The sequence below is a fragment of the Aegilops tauschii genome, chromosome 6 (assembly GCF_002575655.3).
Source record: "Aegilops tauschii subsp. strangulata cultivar AL8/78 chromosome 6, Aet v6.0, whole genome shotgun sequence".
Taxonomy (NCBI): domain Eukaryota; kingdom Viridiplantae; phylum Streptophyta; class Magnoliopsida; order Poales; family Poaceae; genus Aegilops; species Aegilops tauschii.
The window spans coordinates 413,829,894-413,840,642 of NC_053040.3; the positions used below are offsets into that span (position 1 = coordinate 413,829,894).

At 47.6% G+C, this 10,749-nt stretch overlaps 2 protein-coding genes across 2 annotated transcripts; one reads left to right on the forward strand and one right to left on the reverse strand.

The window, feature by feature from the left end:
* Positions 1-2,253: 2,253 nt before the first annotated feature.
* Positions 2,254-4,728, forward strand: LOC109745838 (annexin Gh1). The gene is made up of 4 exons (XM_020304949.3): positions 2,254-2,757; positions 2,863-3,081; positions 3,653-3,865; positions 4,256-4,728. The coding sequence occupies exons 1-4, from the start codon at positions 2,269-2,271 to the stop codon at positions 4,547-4,549; spliced, it is 1,215 nt and encodes a 404-aa protein (XP_020160538.2). The 5' UTR covers positions 2,254-2,268; the 3' UTR covers positions 4,550-4,728.
* Positions 4,729-5,747: 1,019 nt separating this feature from the next.
* Positions 5,748-8,729, reverse strand: LOC109745846 (uncharacterized). The gene is made up of 7 exons (XM_020304959.4): positions 8,568-8,729; positions 8,420-8,464; positions 8,187-8,304; positions 7,429-7,488; positions 6,577-6,694; positions 6,278-6,494; positions 5,748-6,096 (listed from the first exon to the last, which is right to left on the reverse strand). The coding sequence occupies exons 1-7, from the start codon at positions 8,727-8,729 to the stop codon at positions 5,926-5,928; spliced, it is 891 nt and encodes a 296-aa protein (XP_020160548.2). The 3' UTR covers positions 5,748-5,925.
* Positions 8,730-10,749: the final 2,020 nt, after the last annotated feature.

Here is a 10,749-nt window from a genome sequence, read left to right on the forward strand (position 1 = left end):
TCCCCTCGACTCATGCAGCTGCAACCATCTAGCAGCGTTCCCAGAGAAATGCAAGGTAGCTACCCGAACCCATAATTCAGGTGGAACACTATAGACATCAAAATATTTCTCACATCGGGTTTTCCAAAACTGTGGGTTATCCCCACCGAAAGACGGGAAATCCAGTTTTGGAAGTGACCAGCTAGACTAGGTAGCATGCGGTGTACGGGGCTCAAAATCCTTGACCAGTTCGGGCGGGCTCAGAGCAAGAGAATGGGAAAGGGGATCGGGATCGGTCAGAGACGTACTCTTGACCGGAGGGGGCAACTGGGTGGTGACCACCCCGTGTGCCCGTCCCCCGGTGATGTCGCCCGCGCCGTGGCCATCTGGCCCGTGGTTCGTCTCGTGCACCACCGCGTCGCCGGCACAGCCCAGATCTGACTCCGGGGGCGCCGCCAGGACAGGAATGAAGCGCGATGCGCCCGACCTGGGCGCGTAACTCATCCACTTGCTGCTGGATGTGAGTCACCGCAGGACGCCACAACTCCAGGGAGGTCTGGATCGCCTCCAATCGCGCCTCCGTCGCCGTCCGACTGGCGTTGACGGACTGGATTAGCGCCGCCAACTGCTCCTCCATCGCCGCCGTCTTAAGAGCTTGCTTGGTGCTGTAGCGCGGTTTCGGATACACCGTCTCCAGGACGACCGACCTCTGATACCAGATTGTAACGTGCCTGATCGGCAGAGGAGATCGAGAAGGAGGGGATCGGAGTTGGTAGGAGGAAGAAAAGGGAAAGTGGAAGGAGGAGATAACTTGGAGAGAGGGCAGCTCTGCTCCGATTCGTTTCGGCCAAGTAATACACGATACCCACACCAGCCACACGCGGCTGTACTTAAGCACGCCAACCCAACCACCACACACACACCTACTCGACTGCACTTGGGTCTTCATCAGCCCCCGCCTCTGCCAGGTGGGCCTCCTTGGATCTCATGCTCTTGGGGCCACCGTCAGTCGTGACACCTGTCCGCGCCGGCCGCGCGCGCCAGGCCAGAGGAGGATGCCGGACACGGCCGTGATGACGCCCGCGTCCATCTGCTCGGCGCGGCCCTCCGAGCAAGCGCACATGTTGCAGATCACCATGAGAGACAGCCTACGGATGGGCATTGGCTCGGCCCCGCCGGAGGAGGACGTGGCCGCGGCGCGGGGCTCCACAAACGTCGTGTCTTGGCTGCGCGCCCAGCGCTTGAATCGCCGGAGGCAGAGGCCGTGGTCGACGAGCTCCTCCGGGAGGCACAGGCCGTGGTCGATCTGCAGGAGCTCCACGCTGACGTGCATCTCCAACCGTCCCCCAACAAGGATGCCGGCGCCCATGGCGAGCCGCCCGTCGAGGATGCCGGCCACTCCGCCCCAGGCACGAGAATGCCGCCCGCTCCGCCCCAGCCACGAGGATGCTATCATCGAGGAGCTGAGGAAGAAGCCGCGGGGATCGAGAGGGGAGCAGGGAGGCGTGGGGTAGGTGGAAAGAGAGGAGAGAGAGGGAAAATGTGGCTGATTGTGGGCGAGTTGCATGCGGGAAGATAGCGCCGGTCTTCCCAGCTCGCCCCCAGCACGCTGGGTTCAGGCTGGGAGCGCCGGCGGAAAACGAGGTCTTGGGCGCATGGCTGGGGTGTTTTTTTTTTTTACAACCGGCGCAAAAAAAAGGTCCTAGCTGGGCTGTTGTGGGGGCGGTTGGAGATGCTATTGAGGTAAACAAGCCTTCGCTTGACAGGCCGTTCTGGGCCATGCACGAAATTTAGAGCAATCTACTGTAGAGTGTGTGGGTAGTGGTAGCCACGAGGAGGAATAGGAATGTCGTCGGCGTCCGGTACCCCACTCTTCTTCTGTCTATTAATTTAAAGAAAGAAAGAAAAACGTGCCGTCCGGGAGGGATAGCTTTAGCTGATTAGCTGTAAAGAAAAGCCACTCTGTCTAATCTATAATCTAAAAACAAAGGAAAGCCACTGATATCGCGCCATAGTGGCGAGCACATCCCCGCATTTCTTCCGTTGGCATAATCAATCAAGCAAGCAAGCTGATGTTGCCATCCGTCTAGTTAACGATCACCGACCAATCAGCGCTGGTTAACCAAGTCCAAGTGTCCGTCCCGGCCGGCCAGACCCAGACACCGCCCCTATAATCCAGCACGGCGTCGCTTTATTTTTCCACCAAAAAAGCACGACGTGGCTAGTGGCTACCATCGTGGCACGGACACGCACCGAAGTCGACGACATGAAGATTGACAGGGGCAGGTGATGAGCCCGACCCGCGGGCCCCCACAGCCCAACCTCCCCACTGCACTGCATCGGGATCGGAGACTTGTCGGCCCGCCGGTCCATGTGGCGCTGCCCGGACGGACGCGGCTCGCCTTCCTCTCCTCCGCACGAGTGCATAAAAGCCATCCGCACCGCGACTCACGGCGCCTGCTCCCCGCGCGCACCACCCGTCGCCAATTTCCATACACCAACACATACATCTCCCCGAATCGCGCCGAGGCGCACACGCACACCGGACGAAACGAAATGGCGACGCTCTCCGTCCCCGCCGCCGTCCCGGCCGTCGCCGAGGACTGCGAGCAGCTGCGCAAGGCGTTCGCGGGGTGGGGCACCAACGAGCGCCTCATCGTCTCCATCCTGGCGCACCGCGACGCCGCGCAGCGCCGCGCCATCCGCCGCGCCTACGCCGAGGCCTACGGCGAGGAGCTGCTCCGCGCCATCGGCGACGAGATCCACGGCAAGTTCGAGGTAATAAACATCTTATACTCCTATATCCCGATCGATCCGCCCGGCTGGGCCGCTCTCCCCCTCTCCTGATCCGGTGCCTGGCTGGCCGGCCGTGTTCTCCTGCAGAGGGCGGTGACCCAGTGGACGCTGGACCCGGCGGAGCGGGACGCGGAGCTGGCCGGCGAGGAGGCCAAGAAGTGGCAGCCGGGGGGCCGCGCGCTCGTCGAGATCGCCTGCGCGCGCACCCCCGCGCAGCTCTTCGCCGCCAAGCAGGCCTACCACGACCGCTTCAAGCGCTCGCTCGAGGAGGACGTCGCCGCGCACGTCACCGGCGACTTCCGCAAGGTCCGTCACGCCTCTCCTCTCTTCGATCCATCGTCTCCGCTCGAGAAAAAGTGGATCTTGATCCGCCCAAATTTACAAAATCTCCAGACATCATGACAGAACGGCGAAATGCCAACGATATCCTTCCCAGCTCCCAGCCCGTTAATATGTGAATCTTCGATTATACTCCTTTTGTCTTTCTAGAGATTTCAACAAACATACGGAGTATACATCCGTATGTGGTAGTCCATTTGAAATCTTTAAAAAGACAAATATTTAGGAACGGAGGGAGTAATTATCATGCCACGTAACTTGATCATGTTATATGCTTTGTTATATATTCACGAAATGATTTTCTTTCATGTTACTCTACATCCCACCCTTTTGGTGCCATGATTAGCACAACACTGCTGGGCACTTTTCACTTTGTTATATTCTTCAGTTAAGGTGTCATGGTGTATCTCCTGTTTCTCTGACGTGGTACTTATCCAGATCTAATAAGACGATTACAATTCTGAAATACGTACTCCTTAATTGCTGCTCATGAACACCAGCAGTCCCTAATTAAGGTAATGTTATTTCTTCATGTCAGCTTCTGGTGCCTCTTGTAAGCGCATACCGCTACGATGGTCCGGAGGTGAACACATCGTTGGCACACTCTGAAGCCAAAATACTCAATGGAAAGATCAACGAGAAGGCCTACAGTGATGATGAGATCGTCAGGATTCTCACTACAAGGAGCAAGGCTCAGCTACTTGCAACATTCAACAGCTACAATGATCAGTTCAGTCATCCCATCACTAAGGTAAAATCACAACTATTCACCTCCTTGCTTGCTCATAGTTGCTTTTTTCCCTTTCAAACCATGAAGACAAAAACACATCCTACAACGAGAACACCGATCTATGTTGCGCGTTTGAGTTGAACTATGTCATACACAAATGATGAATTTGTATTTTTTTTTTCGAAAAGAATGATGAATTTGGTTCGGCACTGGTAACAGAAAACTGCTTCACATGATTCATTGTGTTCACCAACATTGTCGCTCTTAGAAACTTGTACTGCACATAATTATCAGAGTTCAAATGATTATACGTCGATAAAAGAGTAGTTATTCACACTTCACACTTGACAGTTTCAGGAGACATTGTTTCGTTGTTCGTTCGTACTGATGCATTTTGCTGATTACTAACAGGACCTCAAGGAAGACCCAAAGAACGAGTTCCTCTCAACCCTGAGGGCGATCATAAGGTGTTTCACTTGCCCTGACAGATACTTTGAGAAGGTCGTCCGGTTGGCCCTTGGAGGCGTCGGCACAGACGAGAACACCCTTACGAGGGTCATAACCACTCGCGCCGAGGTGGACCTGAAGGTGATAAAGGAGGCGTACCAGAAGAGGAACAGCGTCCCGCTGGAGAAGGCTGTTTCCAAGGAAACAAGCAGAGACTATGAAGATATGATGCTCGCACTTCTGGGGGCAGAGTATTGAGGCGTGTGCCTGATCTACCATATGCTTGATGATGGGGGGAATAAGAGTGCATAAAACTGTCGAGTGTGTTGTTTTTCATGGATGATTATACGTTAGCCTGCATGGCAGTACTCGTCCGATAAGTTATATCATTTCGTCATTTGAGCTGCAGAAATATCATTGGTGTTTTTTGAAGTTTACTCCAGATTCAGAATAATCATTTATTTCTACTGGTATGATTTATGATTACAATTGCTAGCTGAAGTAGCTAGAGGGGAGTGGAATGACCTTGGTCAATTTAAATGGTACCCCAAACTATAAAATCAGGTATCATACCCCCTGAACCCCTAAAACCCAACTGGCTGATTATAGTAGATAGTAGGGGCGCACACAGATGGAGAAATATTGTTAATCTCTCCTATCCTAATCCGCATAATGCTCATCTCACCCTATTTTGCATTTTCTTCTTCTAAAAGCCAAGTCTTGCACATGCAGTGCTAAATACCCATTCCGAGCCTGATCACCATTTTCATTTCCCAGGGATCTAAACCTACGTCCTTTTATCCAACTATTATTAATGAGCTACCTGAAGACACCACAAAGGATAGTAATCCCTTCACATCAGGGAACAGTGAGCAGCTATGTAGTACGTACCTTATGAAATACTCCCTCCATTCACAAATATAAGATGTTCTAACTTTTTTGCAAATCGGATGTACAGTCACATTTTAGTGTGTTGGTTCACTCATTTCAGTCTGTATTTAGTCCATATTGAAATATAAAAGATTATCTATATTTGTGAACGGAGGGAGTATATCTTTACATCGGTGAACTACACATGTCACCCCAGGGTTGTAATACACCAACTGAGAATAAGGAGTAACTATGATTTTTGTCAACATAATTAGCCCCAGTATTTTGCAAATGCATGGCCTGATGGAGAGGCCCAGTCTTAGTCTAGACAACAATCGCCCTGCTGTTGCAAGAAAAGGCGTGGCAACAGAGTATGTACGGTACAGTAGTCTTTTTTTTCTGATCAGATGAAAACAGAACGAGATCTCTGACCCGGTGAATACAAGTCAGGGGCTACAGTAGTCCTAACCCTCGAATGATTTCTAGCGATCGGATCTACAACGGGCTATCCAGATTGGGCGCTAAAGTGCATTCTATAATTCACGACACAGTAGCAGCCTCAACTTAGCGCAATGAAAAAACAAGAGAACAAAAATGTATACTGACATTCTTTGCCACATGTAGTGTGTGGCGCAATGGAGCTCAGATTCACATGAGCTCTTTATAGAATATCAAAAGTGTGTTTGCAACATTGTCGAAGAGAATTGAAACATTCGAACATCAAGTATCACTGCTCCATGTATGGAAGTGACAATATCGGACCTTCACAATGCCGCATGCCGACGATGATGCCGCTGACTTCTCCTCCGAGCTCGCAGGTCTCTTTTCCTGAGGATAGTAGCTGTGCGCTCAGGCGGTTTATCATTCTCCATGTCGCTGTCTGGAGAACCCAGTATACAGGCCAGTGGGTCCTCCATGAGGTTCCCAAATGATCCCTACAAACATGAAGAGAAGAATGATGTTGCTTTGATTTGCTTCGGTAGTATGGATGCAAAAAAGGCATAAATTTTTGCAAGCAAAAGGATGCATAGATTTCCCTCCATAAAACAAGGATGCCTCTTTATGTTCTGAGTTCTTAAAAACCGCAAGATCAGTTGTAAGTCGCATTTTTTTTACCGTTGTCTGGGCAGACATTGTTTTGTCCTTATCCACTGAGTTGTTTGCTTCAATCTCCTTCACCCTTTCCAGATAGGTGCTGTCAACATACGAGTAACGTTGGCGCCACCGGAAAAGTAATTTATCCTGGTATTGATCAGTGTAGAGATTCTCGGCAAAGAAATGCTTTTTTACAGCTTCAACCGATAACTTTTCATCACTATGCTTAGTAAGTATTCTGCAAGTGAAACGAGCAGTTAGCTAGTACACTTGACACAGATTTTTTTAGCTAATAGCTATTATGATTTAGCAAACCACACATATTAGCGAGCTCCATTTTCAAGCGCTCAAAGGGCTCCTCTCCACGGCCCAATATGTATAGGCTAGTTGCATGCAACGATTCATAATACATCATCTTCCCTGCAGTCAAACCAACACCTGGAATATTGCTCCATCAGATTAGCATTTCACTAAAAAAAAGTTTAATGCAAGCACAAGACCAAATACGACTCAATTCATCGAATAATTTTGAAGGTCGTGCCCAAGGTTTATTTCCCTAGACCTGTTTTCTGCCAGGCCAGGAGAAATATGCTAGCAGCTAGCAGGTTCAGTTTAATCTAAATTTTGAAAGACCATCTACTGCTGCGAGTATCTAACAGACTACATGCTTCCTCAACTACGCCAAGTTGTTTTTACAGTAAACATAGTGTACTAAAATGAACAAAATTGAGCGTGGCTATTGTGCCACAGTAGCCAACATGTGCCCTTCCAATTGAATTTTGGAATATAAATAATGAAAGCAACCTTGCAGAAGTTCAATAACTACTCCCTCCGTTCCAAAATAGATGACCCAACTTTGTACTAACTTTAGTACAAAGTTAGTACCAAGTTGGGTCATCTATTTCGGAACGGAGGGAGTAGTACATATCGTTAACGTGCTCTAAAAATTGTTTCTAATTCCCAGGCGAGCGCTAAGTGGATATCAGTTCAATTTTAACAATTCAAAGGAATGAGAAAACAATTATGTACCACTAGTTCTCAGCTAAATTGGCTGGAAAGTTGTATTGGCCTTGAAACAGGACATCTTTAACAACTTGGAAATATAAAGCTTGCATATGCATTTGCATGCCACTATTTATATACAAGGGCCAGTACCAGGTTCATAGCCTTACCAGCAGACAAACCAAGCCTGAATAGTCGAGGCATAGGTTGACCCCCAACAATTTTATGTACTGCAAAACAGAAAATATATAAGCATGTGTGGTACCAACAGTAAACCTCTGCAAGGAAGCTCAATGGTGATAGTTATGCAACTTTATTTTATACAAGAACCCATAGTAGAGATAAATATTCCAGAAACTAAACAGCAATGGTTTATATGTGAAGGAGTCAAGGTGTCGCGGGCAAACGTAAAAAGGAACATCTACATCCTTCACGAGTTGTTTACCTGAGAACACTTAATAGCAACATAAGAAAAACAGTGTGCACTGGTTATGGAAAAGGGAGAATGGATTATCTTCCCATTTGAACAGACACCATTCCTCGGAGGACACACGGTTCTTTGGAAGGTTGGAAGAGGTCAAGAGGCTATTATTTCTTCGAAGAGAGAACTGTCATGGACATCAAGAAGGGGCTGCCCTGGATTGGCTCTTGCATAGACATCAAGAAGGGACTCGGAGCAGACAGTACTCTGATTTGGTTCTAATAACCGCAATTCACATCCTTTTAAAACATACACAAATTTAAGCACCATTCTGTTAAGTGGATTCATAGCACAATTCTACTCCCTCCATTTCTAAATATAAGTCTTTTTAGAGATTTCAATACACACACAAACTTAAGCACCATTCTGTTGAGGGAATTATAGCACAATTCTATAAAGCAGCAATTTGTAAGCAAATGGCATCACAGATCCACGAGAGAGAGTCACCTTGGCCAGAAGCGAACGCTCCAACGAGACTGACCACCGCGGAGGTCGCGGTGTAGCTCAGGTTCGAGAACAGCATGCAGGCCCGGAGCAGCGCGTCCTCCATCTGGGTCACGTTGCCCTGAAGCAGCAGCAGCAGCAGCACACCCAGACCCACAAGATCAATAGGCCATCACCTCACCTCGAACAAAAAACAACAGTTGGGGCGGGGCGGCCGCGGGGCGCCCCTGACGAACCTTCGCCCGGATGGAGACCTCCAGCTCCCGCACCGCCTCTCCCTTCTGCAATCAGAGAGAGAAGAAACACCCGTCATTCCTACGGTGGCCGGCGCCGAGAAGGAGGAAAGGAGAGGTTAGGGCGTTTCTTGGGGAAGATCCGGCGAACCTTGCCCATCACTTGCCCCCACATGCCCTTCAGCGTCGTCGCCATCTCCGCTCCGCGCCGCGCCGCGCCTCTTCGCTCTAGGGGTCGGGGAAGGGGGGCTGGAAGAGGAACCGAGGAAGAAGAAGCATCTTGGGATTTAGGACTGAAAAAACTAATGTACATGGGCCGAAATTACTGGATCGCACTTGTTGGATTTTGAGCCATTGAGGGGTTCTTCCGCCGGCCCGTAACTTCTGATAGGTTTTTTTTTCCTTTTTAGAGAAAAAAACCGCCCCCCTCAAGAAAAAGAGAGAGAAAAAAACGCTGTTAGCTGGGAAAAGTATCCTTCTCAAAAAAAATGCTGAGAAAAGTATCCGGTGCACCTATAATTACTCCGAAGAATTTTTTTAATAGAAATACTACTAGTACATACACACATCATGTATCTTTTTTTTTGCGGGGACACGCATCATGTATCTGCAGCAGACAAAATTTCAGCAAACCAACTTGTGGTTGGATGGTTAGAGGGACTGTGTTATCCCCAGCCCACCAGGGTTCAAGTCCTGGTGCTCGCATTTATTTCTGAATTTATTTCATACGAGGAGGTGCCTACGGTGACTTCGTAAATTTCAAGATGATATGTACCTCACAGGGATAGGGTGAGTGTATGCGCGCGTATATAAGCGCTTGCGTCTGTATTGTGTTGAGCAAAAAGATTCCAAAGGATTTTTGAGGCTATGATCCTTACAATTTTTCGGTACGAGGGGCATCTGTTTTCGTAAGATTGCAAACCATAGAATTCATCTGCACTAAATTTTTTTGGAACCGTTCGTCCATTCCAACATCTTATGGCCTTTTTTATTTGCATGATTTCAAATCGCATGAATAAATAAACACTACTGCAATCCCGTGCATGTTTGATTTTTACATGTTTTTTTCTCCCTAAGTTGGTTGTACCTCGGGAAAAGGGAGTCGTTCAATGAAGTTTGAGTGGACAATTTTTTCTATGGAATTTAGTGCAAACGAATCATCATAGGCATATATTGATTAAATCTTACAAATCAAACAACCCATGCAGGAAAATTATAACGGATTCCTATCCTCCAATTTTTCTACTATTTTAAAATCTTGAAGTGATCAGATATCATTTATTCGAGATGTGACACTCTAACCGATGGTGAAGGTTCATGCTAAAAATGAGTGTATGGTTGTTGATCAGGAAGTTAGGTTTAAATTTGAAAGTTGGCGGAAAAAAATCTCACATCATGATAAACATTGATGAACGCATATCGATAAAAAGGTACTCCCTCTGGTCGTAGAAAATGTCGCCGCTTCGAACTAAGGTTAGTTCAGCCTTAGTTCAAAACCGCGACACTTTTTGTATCGGAGGGAGTATTAAAGTACATAAGCAAATACAGCGAAGCTACACCTAGGTTGGTTTGGCCAAAGCCCCACCCTCACTCTAATCATGCCTTTTGGGGATTCATGTGTATCGAAAGGTTGTTCAATTATATTGTTGATTTGACCAATACATTGTCAATAGCAGATCTTCTTTTAGGTCGGTTCCGTTTAATTTCTCCCTTTCACACCCTCAATAGCTATGAAGTCAACCTACACAAATGGTACATCGGTCGACTCTTAGTCTCGTCACATATAATGATTTGCTAGCGTGAGGGGGGGGGGGAGGATTAATGTCGATAGAAATAGCTTTTGGGTAACAGTTCAACTAAGAGTCAAAGAAGTCAATCTGAATTCAATTCGTCCTCGTAGAGGTTATCTCATATGTTCTATCGTGTCATCTTTTTTATTATTACCTACGTTCAGAATTTTGAACTAAAACCACGTCAATTATTTTCAAAACGGAGAGAGTATTAACTTCGGATGACACGAGAGTTATAAGAGCCAAAGACTAAATTCTTGCATGTAAATTGTGTAAAGTAAGTATCATCCAGATACATATGGAAGAACAAAAAGAACTTTTTAGTGAAGAATTAGTAAAAGATTATGTTTTCAAATAAAATATGGCCTAAATTTATTAGGATGCAAATGAAAAGATTCAATTTTCAAAAGAAAGGTGGCATGAGGTTATTATATGATGCAGAAAAAGGCACCTAGCAACCCAACGAAGAGTTTCCAGCCGTCCTCTTCAAAAGGAACGGCCCAGATCGCCCCACGTGCTCCCCGCTGTCCTCCCGAAACGCCT

Excerpts from the sequence above, each read along its gene's own strand:
- LOC109745838 (XM_020304949.3), top strand. The coding sequence starts at position 2,269 with ATGAGCCCGACCCGCGGGCCCCCACAGCCCAACCTCCCCACTGCACTG. Across the intron at positions 3,082-3,652 it reads TCACCGGCGACTTCCGCAAG|CTTCTGGTGCCTCTTGTAAG; the intron begins GTCCGTCACGCC and ends TCTTCATGTCAG. Across the intron at positions 3,866-4,255 it reads TCAGTCATCCCATCACTAAG|GACCTCAAGGAAGACCCAAA; the intron begins GTAAAATCACAA and ends GATTACTAACAG.
- LOC109745846 (XM_020304959.4), bottom strand. The coding sequence starts at position 8,729 with ATGTACATTAGTTTTTTCAGTCCTAAATCCCAAGATGCTTCTTCTTCC. Across the intron at positions 7,489-8,186 it reads AGCGTTCGCTTCTGGCCAAG|TACATAAAATTGTTGGGGGT; the intron begins GTGACTCTCTCT and ends TCTGTTTTGCAG. Across the intron at positions 6,695-7,428 it reads CAGGCTTGGTTTGTCTGCTG|GTGTTGGTTTGACTGCAGGG; the intron begins GTAAGGCTATGA and ends GCAATATTCCAG.